The 22,512-nt window shown below is 37.5% G+C and overlaps 1 protein-coding gene and 1 non-coding gene across 5 annotated transcripts; both read right to left on the minus strand.

Annotated features, from left to right (window-relative positions):
* Positions 1-2,754: 2,754 nt before the first annotated feature.
* On the minus strand, positions 2,755-8,927 carry LOC128614659 (zinc finger protein 239-like). Of its 4 annotated transcripts, none has more exons than XM_053636189.1 (5): positions 7,941-8,927; positions 5,666-7,838; positions 4,525-4,596; positions 4,347-4,428; positions 2,755-4,259 (listed from the first exon to the last, which is right to left on the minus strand). In XM_053636189.1, the coding sequence occupies exons 1-2, from the start codon at positions 7,989-7,991 to the stop codon at positions 6,810-6,812; spliced, it is 1,080 nt and encodes a 359-aa protein (XP_053492164.1). In that variant the 5' UTR covers positions 7,992-8,927; the 3' UTR covers positions 2,755-4,259; positions 4,347-4,428; positions 4,525-4,596; positions 5,666-6,809. The 4 variants fall into 4 exon arrangements, with proteins under 4 accessions (XP_053492164.1, XP_053492163.1, XP_053492162.1 ...); XM_053636188.1 differs by having other exon boundaries at positions 4,525-5,125; XM_053636187.1 differs by having other exon boundaries at positions 4,683-7,838.
* Positions 8,928-21,452: 12,525 nt separating this feature from the next.
* LOC128615225 (U6 spliceosomal RNA) lies at positions 21,453-21,556 on the minus strand. Its single transcript, XR_008387162.1, has one exon. It is a non-coding gene; the product is annotated as a U6 spliceosomal RNA (small nuclear RNA).
* Positions 21,557-22,512: the final 956 nt, after the last annotated feature.

Below are 22,512 nucleotides of genomic sequence, written 5' to 3' on the forward strand. Positions count from 1 at the left end.
TTTTTTTTAAACTAAGACATGCAAGGACATTGTATTATTTTATAGTTTATAACTTTTTACCCCCCAAAGAAAAGTCTATTCCTGTAGTATCTAGACCTGTAGAGGACCTTGGATTTTGCAAAACATGGATTTTGTTTCTTTTATCATACGTGCTTATTTAGAAGTCTGTTTGGCTCATCATCTTGCTGAAAGATCAATCAGCGGCCATGTCTTAACCTCCTGGCGGAGGCAACCATGTTTTGACCTGAAATGTTCTGGTACTTTATAATGCCACCAATCTTCCCAGCAGTCTCTTAACCACCAGCCACAAAACAGCATGAAAGCTTCAGTGATACACCTCCATATTTCCCAGCAGATATCGGGTGCTTTTCCCTTCTATGCAATATCCTTTCACCAGACATGCTGATCATGTGCATGAGCAAAACCGTTTGATCTCCTCTGATTACAAAACATGATGCCAGTTGTGGTTTAACGATGCTTGGTGAAGTTGAGCAGCTGCGTTATGTGAGATGCTCTCAGGAGGGGTTTCTTTCTTGCAACGCTTCCAAACAGGTTTCTTGTATTTTACAAGAAGCAGCACAACTGTTCAGTTCTCAAACTGAGATCTTTTAGGATCTTTTCCTCCACCTAATTTTACAGGAGAACAGTGTGTTTATTGGTCCAGTTCCTGTCACATTTCATACCATTTCAGACATTATGGCCATAACTACCTGTGTACTTTTTCTTTATGTAGCAACCATCTGTCTTTTTATTATTATTTTCATAGTAGTTTCAGGTATATTTGACATGTGTACAAAATGTCAGTGACAATTATACGTTGAAATACTTGTGAGGCTCAGGTACTCTACAGCTGTGCAATATGGGGAAAAAATATACATCAGTAGGTAAAGGTGGGAGGAACGAGGGGGGGGGGGGATTATTTACAAATACAAAATAATTACAAACTATGCAGAATATATTATGATGTATGGTATGTATGCCTAGTTAGTATGTAAGTAAAGTGCAGATCCTGTAACTTTAAACACTGGAATATCTGCAGTCAAAGTGCAAGAGGTAGGAAAATACATAGCAGCTGTGTGTAGTTGTAGGGTCTGTCAAGTCCTCTATAGCTATCGGAGAGCATCAAAAGCAGATGAAGCAGCAGTACAAAGTAGCATTTAAAAATGTACAATTAAATTAGATGTAGTAGTGTGTAATAAATATGATCAATATACTTTATTCAGAATCCTGATGGCCTGAAGGTAGGAACTGTTCTTCAGCCTGCTGGTTCTGGATTGGTAATGGAAGATGAAGGGATTTTACAATCCTGTAAAATATACCACCCAGAGAAACAGGGTCATGGTTAAAGTTTCTCAAGAATGACAGTTTCTTGGCATTTATTTGAAATATTCTTTCAGGATGTCAATAATATTGGCAAATATTTTTGAGAGAAAAAATATATTATTTTAAAAATGCTGTAATGACTTTTATTATTTGTTTGTAGAACAAAATAGTTCCTCTTATTGTTGTAAGTTTTGAATTGTATGTAATATTTCTTTTCTATAATAGGTCCTGCTTTTTTTGATGAAGGGTGCCAATATTTCTGGAGGGCACTGTATAAGAACAGGGATGACCATTCAATTGTTAATCCCCATGCAAATATTTACTCTAAAAGAGTAAGATGATGAAATTTATTTTGAGAAGGCTTTTTGTTCACACAGTTACTGATTTACCTTTATTTGGATTAAAGGATTTGGAATTTATTTTTGGAGTATAGTAAAGCTTTTTATTATTTTTGAAGTTTCTTCATGTTCTTCCTGCAGCTTAGGTTGATTTAATCATGGTCAGTATATGGCTGCGACCCCTAGTTGGTTGTTTTGGAACATTTCACATACATTTGTTGGACAACCGTCAGTACTGACTCCCAGAGATTTCAGAAGTACTGGCACCCAGGGTGTGTTTCAAGTGAAAACAATGAAGGATCTAGGACTTTTGAGTGTATTTATCAAGTATTATTGCACTTTCTGCCACTTGATATGAAGCTTCAGCCAGAATTTTTAGGGTGTCCATATTCCACATGGATAAACATTGTGTATCCGAGTACATAAAAAAAAACAACCCTACATTAAGTTTGAAGTTAGAGAGCAAGAGACCTGTTTAATGCATGCTTTTTCACATATCTATTTCCAGTATCTTATGAGAAGTCATCACTGACATTACACTTTGTAGTAACCGTATGAGGAAAAAAAAGGCTCATTTATCAAACTCAATCTTCCTGCTTTTTGAGTCCATAAGGGGTTCAGAGAGGATTACAGAAACACAGCCAGAGGTAACAAGTGTAATAGAGGCCATTTGCAACAAAATACATGTGGCTAGTACTAAAGAAGATACAGACAAGGCCTTTTTATGTAGTACACTGTTAATATTTGAGAACATTGAGGATATATTAGCTATATGGCTGGAGTAGTATATCACATCCTGGTTTTGACAAGTTACCGCCGTCCTTTGGGTAAAAAAAAAAAAAATCAAACTGGACATCTAAACCTCCAAGCTGTACATTATTCATGCCTGAAGATGCAGGTTTTTTATTTTTATTTTTATTATGATGAAACACATGAAGAAAGTTGCAAACTTGCTCATGTGATATTAATAAAGTTGGCATGATACTGATAGAGATATTTAAGCATCAGCTCCTATTGATACCCATCTGATATTTTCGTCTTCAAGAAAATACTTTTTTCATGGATTTTTGAAACTGAAAAACAAAGCAAAAAATTAACAGGACTTAATCAGGATTTATTAGTACAAAAACAAAATTACAGTACAAAATCCACAGCTAAAAATATAACTTGAACAAAACCACAGCTTTCACACAAAAAAATCACGTTGCAATTCTAATAAAGTATAATGTATGACTATAATAAAAATCAATCTTAACAAAAAAAATACATATATACATGACTTTGTATATCTAAACATTTACAGTTCCAAAAATATTCTTTCAAAACCCAATTCTGGATCGAATCACATTTTTTTCCTCTGACATCCGATGCAACGTTTTTTGCTGGTATTGCCCCAACATCGCTCCTGGGTATCAGGTCAGTGCCATCTCTAGTAGTAACCTTTTTTTGGCTGTATGTAATAAAATCACTGCATAATAAAATCAAGTACTGCTTATAAATTACACAGTTAAGCAGTGCACTTTGCTTGTGAAGTAACAATACTATTAAGTTATGATAGCTATCATTCACTGTGCAGATAGCTAGCAGATAATTGGATCTTTTAGTATGGAACTTCACTGGCCATGGAGTATAATATAACATATTAACCTAGCTAGTTAAGTAACTAAACAATTATATATATCTAATAATATCTAATATCTGGGAATATCTAATATCTGGGAACATTTTTTTAGGATATGTTATGGAAATAGTGCCAGGCTATAAACTATACCTCACTGTTAATTGCTTTATGATATTAACAGTGAGGCATTTGGGATGCTGGACAGCTACTTTAATGTAGCATGACATTACCAAACTAATTACCTAGTTAACTTGGGCAGCACTTCAGTCACTGTATGATGCTATATAAATGTCGGATGACTTCTTTGGTGATCCAAAAACACCCTCTACTTGGCAAATAACTCGTGTGTGAAAAGAATGTAATTCTGGTTATTACTGGTTACTGGATGTTCTGAATACTCTAAATATACACATCACATTTGTAGTAATGACACACAGTAATAGAGTTATTGAAAATATTATTATTATTAGCACAAGACATGAAGTCAAAAACTTGACCATTGTGTCAAAGAAGTAACTTGGTTGTGTGTTTGCCAGTTTCAAACATGTCCAAGGTTACATAACTAGTAAAGTAAGATGTATTTTTGAGCTTTGGTGTCAGCAGTGCATCTGTCTCATCTGACAATAGTGGTTTAGAAGGTGACTCCACAGGGCTGCATAGCGGTGTTTGCTTCCTGTACAGTGATTGAATAGGGGGGGTTCCTGAGGTCTGTAGATCCAGTGATGGTACAGGAGGGACTCGTTGCTCTTTCCCACCAAATACCAGCTGTCCTTTCTTAGAAACACTTGCAGCCAGTGGAGTATTTTCTGTCTGGGATGTCATATCATGTGTTGCAATGTACTGGATATCTGTTAAAGCTTTCACTGTAGCTATGTCTTTTTTGCTTGTTGGGGAGACACTGACGGCCTCACTGTCCACATGACATGGCAGAACTTTCTCTGTGTTCCTGCCCCAGGCACTGGAAATAGGCTCCATGCCTGAAAAAAAAAAAAAAAACGGCATGTATTTTATGTATCTGCACTTAATTTTTCAGCACCTACGTAGAGACGACAAATAAGATGTACCTTTCTGCAATTGTCTGATGGCCATATGGACAAAGAACTGAATCGTGGGTCTGGACTCTTTTTACTCAAGAATTTCCTTTGTCTGTAGGGGCAAGAAATAATTATATCAACACAATATATTGTTTAACCTGTGGGAAGAAATATTAAGCTATTAGAGAAGCATAAGGTAGACACTCACATCAATACAGCAAGCGTGGGCAGCAGGATCAGGCCAACACATAGCAGATAATCAGAATAAGGTAAACTTTAACTGAAATAGGGAAGTAGAAAAAAAGTCAGTGCTTGAACCTTTGGACATGAAACAAACTTGTCATAAAGTTTTACAGGCACACATACCTTGTATTCACACTCAGACATTTAACCACTGATTGTAGACCAGCTATGACTATGCACATTTTGTCAGCTCACCCTCAACCATGAGAGATCATTTTCGGTAAACCAGCAACACTGACATGGTAGTGCCAACTTAGTGGTCAGTCCAGCAACCAAAAATATACAGCTAACAAGAAAATCTTGATCCTGATGATGCCACAGCCCTCCATGGCCAGGAGTCTAAGAAAGCAAAACTGGCCATGCTCTCTGGAAGGGAGGGAAGGCATTATTTTCTGACCTGTCAATCAGTGTGAAGCTAGCCGATCATGGGCATCAGTGAAGTCATGTATTCACAAGTTAGCACTTTCCTCTGAGCGTATTCAGCTGTCATGTGATGAACAGTTTGTAAAGATGCAGTTTCTTTGAGGAAGCACATGCTGGTCTTCCCCCTCCCTGGCTGGTAGTTGCTGTGTAATAGGCGAGAGCTAGCTAGTGCATGGGAACTGGCAAATTACCAAAAAAAAAGAAGTGCTAGAGAAGGATTAGCACACATTAGTCTCTCTAACTAAGGCACATTATTATCCCAAATTTATCCTTGTGATCCATCTACTTTATCTACTGGTACTACTTATCACTCTGTCTATAACTGCACACAAACAAGGTTGAAACACAAAGTATACAGGGCCTAAACAGTCGTACCAGTACAATACAATGTGCCGTGACTATCATGTCAGTATCACTACTATACAGGGAATGGACCACCGCCCAAATATCTGACCAACATATCAGGGAAACAACAAAGTACAATTACATTGCTACAGTACTTAAGTCTTATCATTAATTATCTACACTTAATACTTTTTTCTTAATGCAATTCTTTCACTTAATGCTTTTGAATTTTGCTTACTACATTTGAAAAAAAAACAAAAAACTCTACTTTGTACTCACTACATTTTGAAACATCACTACATTTCTCTATACTCATACACCGATCAGCCAATAACCACCTGCTTAATATTGTGTTGGTCCCCCTTGTGCCAAAAAAACCACCTCTGTTGAGACATGGACTCCACTAGACCTCTGAAGGTGTGCTGTGGTATCTGGCACTAAGACATTAGCAGCAAGTCCTGTATCTTGCGAGGTGGGGCCTCCATGGATCAGACTTGTTTGTCCAGCATATCCCACAGATGCTCAATCAGATTGAGATCTGGGGAATTTGGAGGCCAAGTCTACACATTGAATTCTTTGTCATGTTGCTCAAATTATTCCTGAAATTGTGGCAGGGCGCGTTATCCTGCTGAAAGAGGCCACTGACATTAGAGTATCCTGCTGCTGTTAAGGCCATTAAGGTGTACTTGGTCTGTAACAATGTTTAAGTAGGTGGTACGTGTCAAAGTAACATCCATATGAATGCCAGGAACCAAGGTTTCCCAGAGAACATTGCCCAGACTATCACATTGCTTGCACACTCTGGCTTGCTTTCTTCCCATAGTGGATCCATGGTGTGTTTTACATCCACATGATGTCAAAGAAAATGTGATTTATCAGACCAGGGTTAGGGTTAGGGTTAACTTCTTCCATTGCTCCATGGTCCAGTTCTGATGCTCACATGCCCATTGTAGGCACTTTTGGTGGTGGGCAGGGGTCAGCATGGGCACTCTGACTGCTCTGCAGCTATGCAGCCCCATAAGCAGCAAGCTGAGATGCACTGAATGTTCTGACACCGTTCTATCATAGCCAGCATTAACTTTTTCAGCACTTTGTGCTACAGTAGCTCTTCTGTGAGAGTGGATCAGATGGGCTAGCCTTTGCTCCCCACGCGCATCAATGAGACTTGGGCGTCCATGACCCCGTCGCTGGTTCACCGGTTGTCCTTCCTTGGACTACTATTGGTAGGTACTGACCACTGCATACCCGGAACTCCCCAGAAGACCTGTTGTTTTGGAGATGCTCTGACCCAGTTGTCTAGCATTCATAATTTGGCCCTTGACAAAGTTGCTCAGATCCTTACGCTTGCCTATTTTTCCTGCTTCCAATACATCAACTTCGAGAACTGACTGTTCACTTGCTGCCTAACATATCAAACATAACAAATGAATTGGGAAGAAATTTATCATGCAGCAAGACAGTGATCCAAAACAACCTGCCAACTCAACAAAAGATTTTATCAGGCTTCTCTCCTGTGTGAATGCGCTCGTGTCGTTGGAGATGACTCTGACGGGTAAAACTCTTTTCACACTGTCCACAGTGATACGGCTTCTCTCCTGTGTGAATGCGCTTGTGTCGTTGGAGATGACTACGACGGGTAAAACTCCTCCCACACTGTCCACAGTGATACGGCTTCTCTCCTGTGTGAATGCGCTCGTGTTGTTGGAGATTACTCTGACAAGTAAAACTCTTCTCACACTGTCCACAGTGATACAGCTTCTCTCCTGTGTGAATGCGCTCGTGTATTTGGAGACTACTTTCTTGAATAAAACTCTTCTCACACTGTCCACAGTGATACGGCTTCGCTCCTGTGTGAATGTGCTTGTGTATTTGGAGATTACTCTGACAAGTAAAACTCTTCCCACACTGTCCACAATGATACGGCTTCTCTCCTGTGTGAATGCGCTCGTGTCGTTGGAGATTACTCTGACAAGTAAAACTCTTCTCACACTGTCCACAGTGATACGGCTTCTCTCCTGTGTGAATGCGCTCGTGTTGTTGGAGAGTACTCTGACAAGTAAAACTCTTCCCACACTGTCCACAGTGATACGGCTTCTCTCCTGTGTGAATGCGCTCGTGTATTTGGAGAGTACTCTGACAAGTAAAACTCTTCCCACACTGTCCACAGTAATACGGTTTCTCTCCTGTGTGAATGCGCTCGTGTCGTTGGAGGTTACGCTGACAAGTAAAACTCTTCTCACACTGTCCACAGTGATACGGCTTCTCTCCTGTGTGAATGCGCTCGTGTCGTTGGAGATTATGCTGACAAGTAAAACTCTTCTCACACTGTCCACAGTGATACGGCTTCTCTCCTGTGTGAATGCGCTCGTGTATTTGGAGAGTACTCTGACAAGTAAAACTCTTCTCACACTGTCCACAGTGATACAGCTTTTCTCCTGTGTGAACGCGCTTGTGTCGTTGGAGATTACTCTGACGGGTAAAACTCTTCCCACAGTCTGAGCAGTGGTACATCTGAAAAACAATAAAATTATTCAAGATGCTTAAATAATAGTATATTTTGTCTCCATGTGTTAAAAGAATTATTTGCTGTAATATGACCACCAAATTACCCACCTTTAATAAGTGTAACAGCTTTGTAATTTTAGATTTGTAACGTAATTCCATCGACTGCAGCCCAATTTTACTAATGCCAAACCTACTGTTACTTATAATTTTTTAGATGAACAAGACAGTTGACCTAACTTACACGATTTCTCATCACTAATAACAGAGAAATACTGAATATAGATCTTTATATTAGAGCTGCAACAACTAATCGATAATAATCGATGATGAAAATCGTTGTAATGAATCTCATTATGGATTAGTCGGTCTGCGCGGCACGAGGTGCATTTACTCATTACGTTACTTCTGTTTCAAAAACACGCTTCGGGGAGTAAAAACTAAAGTTGTGTCCCAAATGATGTGCTATACAATTACAATATGTACCGTGTACTCTACCGTCTAGTGTGTGGATTTTAGAAAGGTAATATCATCTGAAATGGAACACCAGCGGTTTTTACTAACCGGAAGTATAAGCCGCTTCCTAGTCGACGACGCATGACGTCATATGTAATGCGACGCCGCTAGCTTTAGCCTAATACCCAGAGTCACCGACACTGATTTTCTTCACCTTATTGTTTATCACCGTTACCTTTTATTCCCAACATGACATCAGTCTCCATCAGACAGAGCCGAAATCGTCACGATGCATTTCATATTAAACACCGCGGAGATCAAACAGGGCTGCACGAGCACAAACTTATGTTTATATCCAAAATGCTCCACTGTGTGTAAGGGGCAGGGGAAACGGGTGCAAGCTTAAAAGGTTTAGTTTAATTAAGTTTATTGTCATTATATGCTATATTTGCGCGCTTGCGGTGTAAATTCTGCTGTTTATTATAACAGAAGTGATGTGTTAGTAACGAGGCCGCGTTGCTCCGTACAGTAAGATCTGTAATGTTTAATTAAAACTCTATGATCAAAAGTAAACACAAGTAAAATAATATGTCTAAAGACAGTGAGGAACATAAACCACAAGGTGCAGTGAAAGTGAGTTTTTATTATTAATTTAGTACTGTAGTTTAATTCAGTGCTTTTTGTGCATCCATAAAAAAAATTCATAAAGACTTATTTTAGTTTATTATATGTTTTATTTATTGTATTAAATATTTAAATTATATATATATATATATATATATATATATATATATATATATATATACACACACACACACACACATATATATATATATATATATATATATATATATATATATATATATATAATGATTTTACTTATTTATTTAAATTTATATTATGTATAAGTATTTATGCATTATTTTTTGTGGATGCACAAAAACCACAGAATTAAACTACAGTACTAAATCAATACTATATATTCTGGTGTGCATCTGTGTGTGTATTGGGTTCTTTTCAGCCTTATAGAATTGGACTAACCGTTTAGTTTTAGTCTGAAGTTTATATTTGTAACACTCAGTTTGTGGATTTAATTTTAAATAAACAAAAAAAGGAGGGTACTGAAAGATTGGCCACACATCCGATTAATCGGGGGGAATCAGCCAACTATTCGATTATGAAAATAATCGTTAGTTGCAGCCCTACTTTATATGTTTATAAAATTCAGTTACTAGCCATACAAAGATGACCTTGCTCTGGGGGTCAATGTTTTTTTTTTCAAGCTGAAGCACTGAATGTGTTTAGACTCTGGAAAATCAACATGTAACTTTGTGTTTCCAAATACAATGGATTACAGCATTATTGTAATCAACATACATTCTCTGTTAAAAAAGTAATCTTACTATTATTCAGGTGTGTTATAGTTATAGCTCGTGCCACATGCATGCTTCTTAAAATTCCAGTAATGCCGCATCCTTGGGGACTTGTATGATGGTCGCTAGGCTTGTGTGGTAAAATCAGTCTGAGGTTCTTGTAACTGTTGCAGCCAAAAATGCTTAATTTTGCTGAGGCTTTTTTTAAAAAACAGATTTCAAAGAGTTTTTTGTGCCTTTTTTCTGCAGATAACTGGAAAATTGGTGAAATCGTTTTCATGGATGTTTGTTGGTAAATGAGACCTTTTAGCTGTACTCCTGTTCAACGCATGTGAATTGAAAAGGGTTTTGACTGAATGCTGATGTCCCATGATGGATCTTGGCCCAAGATTTGAGTGCGGGTTAGGACTGTGTGTGTGTGTGTGGGGGGGGGAGGGGGGGTTAATTATTATTTGAATTGTTCAAATAATCTTCAAACTGGAGAAATCATTATAAGTTGCATTTTCACTTGAATTTGGGGAAACCACTTGAAGCATGCATTGTGCTGAACTATTTGAATTGCTTTTGTTTGATTTGTTCATTAAAAGCAGCTGAAAGTCTTTAAATTTTGTCAATAAACATGTTTTACCAAGTGGCTTGAATAATTTTGATTGCAACTATAGATGTATCTGAAACAACACTGATGCCAAACTTTTGAACAATAATGAATACTTTTGTGAATTGCTACGAAACTATAAACATTAGTTTTGAACTTGTTTGTTCTATTAAGCAACAACCAGCAACACATTTATAGCATTTATTCATCAGCATTTTGCCATTTCCCCCCAAACATACTAAACTAATACATAAACATTAAGCTAAATAATTATTTTTTAGTCTTACCAACAAATTCATATGCAGAAAAAAAATAACTTTATAAATATTATCAATTCATAAATGATTAACTAATCATATAAATTAATAAGCTATAGTAACCAAAGAAAAAAAGCCTTATTCTTCAAAAAGTACAAGTGTCTTATCGTCATCATGTCGGTCATGTTGTTGCTGCTGTGGAGCCTGTCTCTGGTCCTGCTGCTGAAAATGAAAAGTATATTAGTTTTACAGAAATTAACTACACATTAGGGTAGATACTACACTTACAATTTTTCAGAGGAGAACTTGTGCTCATAATTACAAAAACCTAAGAGCAAAATCTCAATTTTAGTTGCACAGTTGAAGTTTAGTTTTTATTTTTATAAAACAAATCGTTCCGGTCCTTGATTCTGATTGATTGTTCCACACTCGAAGCCACTGTAAATTACTCTACAAACATACGCCTGTGGATTAATCTCCAGGTGAGAAGGTGATCTGGTCAAAGCCTGCCTCGTGGTTCTCCAAGCATACACATACCTCCTGTGTGTCTCTCTCTTTTCTGATCTCATTCTAAAAAATAATTGTAGTGTTTCCAATTAAAACATACATCAATATTTTAATGTATAAGGACGTGTGCATCTTTCCATTTTATCATAACAGGGACTCTTTTTGACCCAAAATGGCCTTTCAAGTAGTTGAAAATAATGAAGCTTAATTTACTAAAATAATTATAGACATCTGATTAACAGTAACGGTTAATAAAAAAGGGTATTTATGTAAAATCCTGCCAAAAGAAATATATGCTTACAAAAACATTACTTATATACTACTATAATACTATTCGATAAATATATTCACTAATTAGTTAATAATAAATGTAAACTTCATAAATATCTTACCTGGAGTGGAATAGAGTGTCTGTGAAAGAACTGCAGTGGACACAAACAGCAACAAATCAACATGTGAATGACTTGCTATTCTTCAGTAGGTACTTACAAGTGATACGAATTGGTAAAATATTACTATATGCATTGGACTTTTAACATTAAATTGAATTACAAAGATATCACATTTGCCTCAATTTTTAAAATTTTTGTTCGTATCGTGTTATAAAATGTCTGGGTTATGCATGTAACCCTGTTCCCTAAGAAGGGAATGAGACATTGCGTTTAGCATAACGGTATGGGAGCGCCTCTCGCGCGCCACCGGCATCTGAAGCTTGTGTAAAATCATGCCTATTTATAGGCCTGCCAGGATCAGGTGAGGTGGCAATTAAGCGCGTCGCGTGATATAAATATCTGTGAACCGTGCCATCAGCCTCTATTATCTGAAGCGAAGATGCAATTCACAGGCCTGCCCTGGTATGACAAAGCTACGCAACGTCTCGTTCCCTTCTCAGGGAACAGGGTTACATGCGTAACCCAGACGTTCCCTTTCACAGGGAACTTCGATGTTGTGTTTAGCATAACACTATGGGAACGAGAATACGGGATACCGAGGATACCGGGATATTTTACGTCATACCGAGGGTACGGCCTGTTCAAAAAGACCCAAGCCCGGGGGTCACTACAAGACACTTGAGCCCGGGTGGAATGAATATCCAGGCTGTAATAATGAATGAATATGTGTGGTGTAGACCACCCTGCAGCAGCACACACATCCTGTAAGGATACCCATTTGGACAAAGCCTTCGCGGAGGCAACCGCCCTAGTGGAATGAGCCTTATGCCCAGAGGCGTAGCGAGATCGCGCGGCTCATAAGCAATAGAGATTGCTTCCACTATCCAATTAGAAATGCGCTGCTTTGACACAGCATCACCTCTACTGTCGCCGCCAAAGCAGACCAGCAGCTGCTTCAACTTACGCCACTGGACGGAGCGGTGGACGTAAGTACAGACAGCCCTTACTGGACACAGCAGGTGCATTCTCTCTTGTTCTGGTGTGGGGAATGGAGGAGGGCAGAAAGCCCTCAGAACACCACAGGGTGGGCAGCTGATGTAGGCACCTCAGGAATATAATCTGGTCTAGGATACAGGAAAGCCTTGGCTAATCCAGGGGCAAAGTCAAGGCAGGAATGGGCAACAGAGAGAGCTTGTGGTTCTCCTACTCGCTTGAGAGAAGTCAGGGCCAGCAGAAGAGCTACCTTTAGAGTCAGAAACTTCTCAGAGGCTGACTCTAAGGGCTCAAATGGGGCCCCTGACAGACCTTCCAGGACCACAGAAAGGTCCCAGGAAGATATGCGTGGCCTGCAGAAATGGTGGCCACGTAAACCCTGATTGTAGAAGGAGCCCACCCTGCTGAGAAATATTCTTGTAAGAACTCCAGGACTGTAGCTATTGTGCAGTTCACTGGGTCTAGCTGACAATCCTCACACCACAAGACAAAAATCTGCCACTTGAGTGCATACAATTTCCTTGTGGATGGTGCTCTAGCATTTAACATGGTCTCTACAATCTCAGTTGTGAGAATAGAATATATGAGCTGGTGCCCATCAGGGGCCAGACCCACAGTTTCCATAGTTCTGGCCAAGGGTGATAAATCAGCCCTCCGGCTTGAGACAGTAGATCCACTCTAAGGGCTCAAATTGGACACCTGACAGACCGTCCAGGACCATAGAAAGGTCCCAGGAAAGTATGCGCGGCCTGCAGGTAGGCCTCAGCCACCTGCAAAGATATCACATTTGCCTCAATTTTTAAAAGTTTTTGTTTGTTTTAATTTGTTTAATACAAAACCACACTTACACCTTACACAACTGTGAAAATTCTATAGATATAATATGTTTGTTAAATAATTGTTGATCAGATTGTAAATCCATTTAGTAAATCATGTTAATTTGATTGACTGCTTCATTTCCCCTTTAAACAAGAGCATTTGCTTAAAGTTGGCATGCAACAGAAGTTGTGACTGATTCTTGCTTCCGTATTATGATGCATTTACAAAAACTGTGGGGCAGGACTTGCTTTTATCCATCCTTTGTTGATTGGATCAAAGAAAGTGGCTGTGCTTTCAAACACACGTTTTATGAGAGGGTGCTGGAGGAGAGAGATTGAACCAGCCTATATAGCATACATGTCATCGGATAACAGTCACTGAGAGGGGGTGGGCACATTAATATTTTTATTTAAAGATTAAAGGACATACCTTTTATTACAATATTTATTTGCACAGATAAATCACTTATAATAAATACTGCAACATTTCATAAAGAAATAAGACGTTGATTTCAGTGACTATAATCATGTCGCTCGCTTTAAAAAAAAAACAAAAAACAGGGAATTACACCGTATATACATCTTTAAAATATTCAAGTCTGAAAATATAATTAATATATAATTATAGCTAATGGACTAGTGTTGAGGTTTGGAAATGTGAAAATTTAGTTTATCGTGTTAAGTGGCCAATTTAAAAATAAAAGGCAAGTAAAAATCTCTCTCAGATTTGACCTCAAGCCACCTCACACATCTCTCGTTTGTGCGCAAATTAACAAAACAGGGTATTTAATTGCAAAATTAAGTCTGAAAGACATAAAAATACAACACATTCCACTCATTGAGTGACATTAAATGTTACATGGAGTCACGGAATGGGACTGGGAGGCGGATGCAGGTGCAGACCAATGTCTTTATTAACAGCAGTCAAACAAAACACAGGAGACGCGGTCTTCACCAGGGAAACGAGAAACAGGACTCGTCGCATGAAACAAGAACAGGATATGGAGGAAGACCGCTTAGCATGCTAACGCATTCACTATCGTAGTCAAACATAACCGGAAAACTCATCAGCCGTTTGGTACAAACCATACAAACTATAATACTGCACCCCGTGCGCAGGCACCAATGGGTTTAAATAGCAAACATAATCAAACTAAAGCATGGACACCTGAAGTCAGAAACATGGGAGAATAGCGAGACTCTCTAATCTTGCTAGACAAATAGATGAAATGGAAAGACTGATAGAACGATTAAATCTGAAGAAAGCCCAGTAAAAAAACCATACATCATGTTTCTACTTCCTGTTTTTTACAGCCAGTGCTAAAAACACAGCTTTAAGGCGAGTGCTCAAAAACCACAATCACCCAAACTCTGTTTATCTGTTGAAGACCCAAATAAGGGCATGCCTCCTGTTTTCTACATGTAGCTTCAGAGTTTTCGCTCGTAACCGCATCCGAACACCGTTGAGAAGGTGTTGCGGTTTTGAGTGAAAACTTAGACTCTAGCGCTTGAAACCACAAGTGAAAGGTGTATATAAGTTTCGACCAGACAAGTGTTCAGGGTCGCGCCTCGGGTGAAGGTTATTCGTTTCTTGTGAAGGAAGAAAAACTACCTGATCCTGCGCGATCAAAAAAGGGAATATTTTTTATGTCTCTTCTTAAAAGAAAACTATTTTCAGACTCTGTGTAGTTGCTGGTTTTTCTTTATTTTATTTTCTTTATATTCTGAGTTAAGATAATTGTAATCCTTATTGTTCTTTAATAAACTGAAGTCCATTCAAAGGGACGATTCATATATCTTACTCTGTGAGTAAAATTCCTAGAAGGTAAGAGGAAGTGTTTTCACATGCTCTATCAGTTGTATGACAGAGTAGCGAGTAGAGGATTAATATTTGGGATATTAATTCTGATGAAATTCAACAATCCCTTCGCTAATAAGAAATTTAAAGGAATACGGAGAGGATATGAAGTCAACCAATCGAAATCTGAAGCAATGGTGCTGGTGGGGCACTGGCCAGCACAACTAACAGGAAGATTTAACTTCCGTTGGTCTAATCAAGGTTTTAAATAACTAGGAATCTTCATAACCCCGAATACATCACAGCTATTTAAGGCTAACTACGGGAAATTATTGGGTGAAGTAAAAACTGACTTGATGAGATGGGAATTACTACCTTTATCTCTAATGAGACGAGTGGAAACAATAAAAATTAACGTATTGCCAAGGCTGCTCTTTCTGTTCCAATCCCTGCCCATAGAGGTCCCCGTTACTACATTTAAAATAATTAATAAATAATTTTGTGTGGCAAAATAGAAAACCTAGAATAAAATTTAAAAGAATGTTATGTTCCAGAGAAAACGAGGCCTAGACTTGCCTAACTTGAAACAATACTACTGGGCAGCCCAGCTTAGATCAATGGTCTCCTGGATTTCTGAAGATAAAGATGCCATTTGGGTCGGGATGGAACAGAGTGAATGCTCTAATGTCCCTCTAGACACAGTCCCATTTATGCACCAAGATATTTGGAAAGTAAAAAAATAAGCAATCAATGGGTTAAAACCACTTTAAAGATATGAGCAAGTGTGAGAAAGAAGCTAAGATTCCCCACATTCATTTCTAGAACAATGAAGATACACAATACTGACTTTCTCCCATCCAAATTAGACGCAGGGTTCAAAAAACAGGAAGAAAATGGTCTAATTATGTTAGATCAGTTATTTGAGGGAGGAGTCCTATTGTCATTTGGACAGCCCCAACATAAATATAATTTGCCAGCCCATGATATTTTTAGATACCTGCAGCTAAGGCATTACTTACAGACACACAGAGAATGGGATAAACTATGCACTTCGCCATCCAATATAGAATGTTTGTTTATGTTAATAATCAAAAGAACCATTAAAAAGAAGATAATATCACACATATATAAGATCTTACAAGAAGAACTAAAGGATGATAGTTCGGACATTTAGGAAAAATGGGAACTGGAGATGAATACCATCATTCCAGATGAAAAATGGGCACTACTTTGTGGAGTGGGACACAAAATAAACAGCCCCATTTGGAGGGAATTTGAATGGAAAGTCAAGATGAGATTTTTCAGAACTCCCCTTATTACCTCAAAATTTGGAGACAAATCAGATCAATGTTGGAGGGGCTGCGGCCTGGTGGGAGACCATACACACATATTCTTTGACTGTCCAAAATTAACAGAATATTGGCAAAACATTCAAAATGAGATTAAAAAATGTTTACATATAGAACTACCTTTAGAACCATCTTGTTATTTATTGGGATTACGTCCGGAGGAGGTGGAGAACAAGAATATGATATTCTTACTGAGAGTCTTGCTCTTAATAGCTAAGAAGATGATTACAGTCTCCTGGCTGAAGCCGCAGCCCCCCACGATATCACAATGGAGGGAAAGGGTGAAGGATGTTTATTATATGGAATATATAACTGCAAAAGTACAACTAAAAACAGAAATATTTTCAGTTAAATGGGCCCTGATCATTTTCTCATGTGATTTGTTGTAGGAGTTGGAGTAGATTCTCTTTGTTATCTAAATCTGAATGCCATCTTGATGTTATTCACGCATTACTATTGTTTATTCATTATTACTGTGCCTCTATTTTTGTCTCTTTTTGATTTTTTATTTTTTTATTTTTTTTTTTTATCTATTTACTGTCTTGGTGGTTGTAACCCTTTACTTAACATTTTGTCCCAGGAAATATGGGACACTGAGAGGATATTGGAAGCCATGGCTGCCCTGTAAGACATGTATACCTGTGCCATATCGCTGAATTACAAATTGTACTGTATGGCTGCATTTGATAAAATGGAATAAAAAGAAGTAAAAAAAAAAAAAAAAGAATAGTCACCATTTCCAGAATGGTTGTTGGGTGTTGTAAATTAATCCTTTTGCTGGCAGATATTTGACATTGATGTATGACAAACAATATCAAAAGATAATAAAATTCAGACCTCGATTCATGTACTTAAGTAAAATGTTTGATACATTTAGTTAATTTCCCATATTATATTCAAATGCCAACTTTACCAAGACGTGGTGACAACATTGTCATCATCAGAGCGTAATGTTTTTGCTGGGAAGTGTTCTGCTTGTTGTATATAGTGTTGTAATGGTTATTTATTTATCAACAAGTTCTCAGAGTTTAAAAATGAAAAGAGAAATCAGACACATGATTAAACTTTACCTTTGAGCCAGTAGCAGCAGGAGTCTGTGGAGATTTTCCTGAAGAGCTCATCATAAGAGGTGTAAAGACTCAGGACACTGGAAGAAAAAAATACAGATTCATGACTTCAGAACTCCAGCTATATTTAATTGATAGTGATAATGGTTTAAGCTTTAAAAGTAACTTCTAAAAGAAATGTGTTAAAAATGTGTTAAGTAGAAAGTATTTACCTCAGAAAAACTCACTCGCTGTCTGGAGATCCTGTCAGCAGGGACGACCATTATGCGCGTGCTGGACACAAACCTCAGGTTATATACCCTCTGCCAAATTAACAATTTAAATTTTGTGAAGTGTAAAAGTTTATATCTTTTTTTTATCATTTAAAAATCATATTTATATCACCACACTTGTGCTGTTATTACCATGGCATTAAAAAATTATATAATAATATAAAGTTATTGCCTATTAGTGTATTGAAAAATTGTGGGAACGCAATTGTGGATTTTTAAAAATTTAATTATTGGAGAAAATATTAATATACAAATTACTCTGACAATAAGATTAATTCAATTTCACTTAATTTAATTTTACATTTCACTTATTTGCAGTGGATTTTCTAAGACAACACACTTATTATCATGTTGCTGCTAGAACATTGACCCACTGTTGAGTTGTCCTGTCTCTTGTCCTATCTGAAAGTCATACAGATGACATTAGTGATTGCCCTTGACTAACTTACAAGTTTAAGAACTTAAATATTAATTAATCAGGGTGTGTTAACAAGGCAGGTAAGGCTAATTGACCACATTAATCCTCAAATATTAGTGGATTTTTTTTTTTTTCAACAACATTGATGCAACAGTATATACATACTACATACATATGTCTGTGTTATATAAATATTTTAAATCAATGCATTTATTGGCTACTAATTTTCAAAAATCGCAGTTCTGTTGCTCTAACTCTATGAATTCTAAAAGCCCGCAAATAACTTCCTGAAGTCTACATGAATCACGTGACGATCAAGTGTTTTGAACTTCCGGTGGTGCAACTCTCTCTCTCGCTCCCGGGACACTAGTGTAAATTGACCGATAGCGCCATCTGTTGGTTTGGAAGAGGACGTTGCTTAGCTGCACTTGTGAGAAAATCTCTTTCTGTTTGTTTGAGTAGAGTTTTCCTTTGCAAAGCAGATTGTGTTTGTTTGCGAAATGGCATATTTATTTGTTTAATTTCAGCACAAATTTAAATCATTAGTTAAACCAGCCGCTCTTCCTGAAAGCATGGTTAATCTAGCTGCACATAAATAGGGGCGTGGTTTTTACACACTTAGTTTAACAGCAGCGAAAGCGGAAATTGAGCGTCAGCGAGCTCCTACACAACAAGCAAAGGAACATTTATAAAACACAACAATTGACAGTATTTATGAGTATACAGTCAACACCGTTTTTATAACCCTTTACATTTAAACAATTGCAAAATCTAGCAAGTTTAAAGAGACGTAAAGCATTAAGCCAAATAAAACTACATTTACTAAAAACATCTTTTCAATCCAATGAATTTGAAGAGCAGTTACTTTAAAATTCTACAGTAAAATGAATTGATCTTTATTGTTGTCATGTCCACGTCATTGTGGAACTCCAATTCCCAGAATGCACCGCCGCCTACAAATATGGTGGAAGCCTTCCAGACTGTTCTGAGTGGGTTTGCTTGTCTACCAATTTGAAAAAAAACAAATAAATAAATTAAGACGAAAGAAAAATATTCACATTTTGGTGTCATATTTTGCCTTCATCTGTGAAATTAACCATCGTAACGTTTTAAAAATGTATTTATGCTTAAATTTATAATAATAACAGCAGTAGCAATTACAACAACAACCATATAGTTTTTAAAAAACAGTTTTTTATGTTTTAATATATGTATTTTTATTCAACTTAATCCTTTACAACATGTATTTAAAGTTAATTTGTTTTGCATTTTTTTAATGTAAAGAATTATAAAAACTTTTAGTCTGTAAACTCAGAAATGCTGAGGAAGCAGGAAATTGGTTAAAAAGGTCTTACCCAGTAACACACTATGCCAGTGTTGAAAGAAATTCAGAAATGATGAGGAAGAAGGTGAATAAAATCCATCAGTCTGGGAAGGGTTACAAAGCTATTTCAAAGGCTCTGGGACTCAAAAGAACCACAGTGAGAACCGTTAACTCCACATGGAAAAACTCGGCACTGTAGTAAACCTTCCCAGAAGTGTCAGATATTCTAAAATTCCTCCAAGAGCACAGCAACTACTCATCCAGGAACTGACAAAAGAGCCAAGGACAACATCAAAGGAACTACAGGCCTCTCTTGTATCAATAAAGGTCACTGTTTATGACTCCACTATCAGAAAGACACAGGGCAAAAATGGCATCCATGGAAGAGTGGCAAGATGAAAAACGCTAACCCAGATGAACATTAAGGAGAATATTGAGAATATTGAGACCCTTTTGAGGGTCATGTTACATCTGGAGAAAACCAAACGCAGAATTCCACAAAAAGAACATCATACCTACGGTCAAGCATGGTGGTGGAAGTGTGATGGTGTGGGATGCTTTGCTGCTTCAGGGCATGGGCAACTTGCAATAATTGAGGGAAACATGAATTCTGTTCTCTACCAGAAAATCCTAAAGGAGAATGTCCGGTCTTCAGTCCGTAAGTTGAAACTCAAGCGCATCTGGATTATGCAGCAAGACAATGATTATGTTTACATGGACAGCAGTAATCTAATTACTGACCTTATTCTGAGTAAGACAATATTGTGATTAAGGTTTTTACCTTATGTCTGTAATACACGTCGATAATGCAACTAAAACAGGAATACTCCACATGTCTTAATTAGATTTGTGTTTACTCTCGAGTTTACTCTCGAGTATGACTTTAGTCGGATTAATGTAATAAAAAAATTGCTGTTTACATGGTAGCTTCTTAATCAGAGTATTGTCTTAATCAGGTTAGTATTGGATTATTGTTGTCCATGTAAACATTCTGAATGATCCAAAGCATAGGAGTAAAAAAAAGCTAAATGAAAGTTTTGGAGTGGTCTAGTCAAAGTCCTGACTTGAACCCAATTGAGATGCTGTGGCAGGACCTTAAACAGGCAGTTTATGCTCAAAAACCCTCCAGTGTAGTTGAACTAAAGCAGTTCTGCAATGAAGAGTGGGCCACAGCACTGTGAAAGACTGATCTCCAGTTATCGGAAGTGTTTAGTTGCAGTTGTTACTGCTAAAGTTGGCACAACCAAATTTTAAGTTTAAGAGGCAATTCATTTTTCACATGGGTGATAGGTGTTGGATTTTTTGCTTCAATAAAAAGTACATAAATAAAAACTATATTGTGTGTTTACTCAGGTTGCCTTTGTTTTTTGTTGTATTTCGTTTAAAGATCTAGAACTATTTAGTATGAGATATACCCCAAAAAAGAAGAAAAATCACTGTATTGTACATCATTTCTGCTGGAGACAGGGTGTAGCACACATTTATTACGCCAGTCTTCCACTACATTTGTCTTCAAGCAGAAGTGTCCTGTGAATCCCATCTCATGTACCTGCACAGGCTGTTTCAAACGTTTGGTCTGCTAACGAAACTTATGAAAGAGTGGGAGATGAGACGACAACGCGATCCAGGGCAACGACACAGTTGATTATGCGGTCCTTTGTTGCTGTCTGAGATGCATCGAGATGCTTTGGTGTTCATACTACAAATGTTACGTGGTCATATGCATCTGAAACTACCTCTGAATGTGGTTTAAGTGATTGGATGACAACACGTCTGCGAGACACGTTGGATCCCGTTCACACCTGTACTTAGTGCTGTCTTCTCATGATCGGATCACCCAGGACGCATGTTAATACCAGACATGAACACAATCATACGAGCTTGGGTTAAAACCTGTAAGGAGTTTTGCAAGTGCTGTGCCCGTCTTGGTTTCATCTGGATTCTCTGGTTCCCCCCACCTCTCAAAAACATGCTAGTAGGTGAAGTGGCTATGCTAAATGTACCATAGGTGTGGTAACCATTCACGATTTTGCTGGTCATCCTTGCACAGGGGCCATGCTAATCTTCTCTATATCGTTCCAATTTTAGTATATGTGCTACTGTAGCATCTCTAGGTGTGGATGAGTTTGTAAATGTATGTGTGTGTGTGTGTGTGTGTGTGAGAATATTGTCCTGTGATGGACCAGTGTCTCATTCAGGGTGTATTCCTGCCTCACACCAGGGATAGGCTCTGGATCCACCTCAACCTTGACCTAGATAAAATGCTTACTGTAGATTTAAAGAATGAATGATGATTCTGAAGTGATATCTAATTATACTGATTATTATTTTATTTTATTTTATTTTAAAGAATCAACCACTTTTGATCCCATTCATGCATGGTAGGCTGATTGGCATGTCTGAAGTGTCCGTAGTGTATGGGTGTGTGAATGTGTATGTGATTGTGCCCTGCGATGGATTGGCACTCCGTCCAGGGTCCATGCTCCCTAGGGATGGGCCCCAGGTTCCCTGCAACCTTGTAGGATAAGCGGTATAGAAGATGGATGATGGATGGATGGATGTTTGTATACAATATAAACTACATATACTAGAGATGTTAATAGACATCAGACAATAGAGTAAATAAAAATATTTGTATGATAACAGTTTTCATATTGTAGATTTATTGCTGGAACTATTGTTGCAAGTACTTTACTGTGAAATTACAGAACAACTGTGAAATGGAAAAACATTATCAAAACCGTAAAATTACAGTAAATGGCTGGAAACACTGCTGCCAGTATTTTGCTGTAAATTTATGGGTAAATTATTTACAGTCACTTTGGATAAAAGTGTCTGCTAAATAAATAAATATAAATGTTTATGGGTTAAATTACTTTGTTTGTATTATTATATTTTTGGTTAATGTACATTATATAAAACTAATATTTACAGTTAGTACTAGATGAGAATAATGCATCATACTACAGATACAACATACTACAACTAAAATACAATTTAACATAAAAGTAATTCCTACATTAACCGGCTGGTTAAAATACAATTGACCTTTTTCATGTGCTTT

Source organism: Ictalurus furcatus, chromosome 11 (assembly GCF_023375685.1).
Source record: "Ictalurus furcatus strain D&B chromosome 11, Billie_1.0, whole genome shotgun sequence".
Classification (NCBI taxonomy): domain Eukaryota; kingdom Metazoa; phylum Chordata; class Actinopteri; order Siluriformes; family Ictaluridae; genus Ictalurus; species Ictalurus furcatus.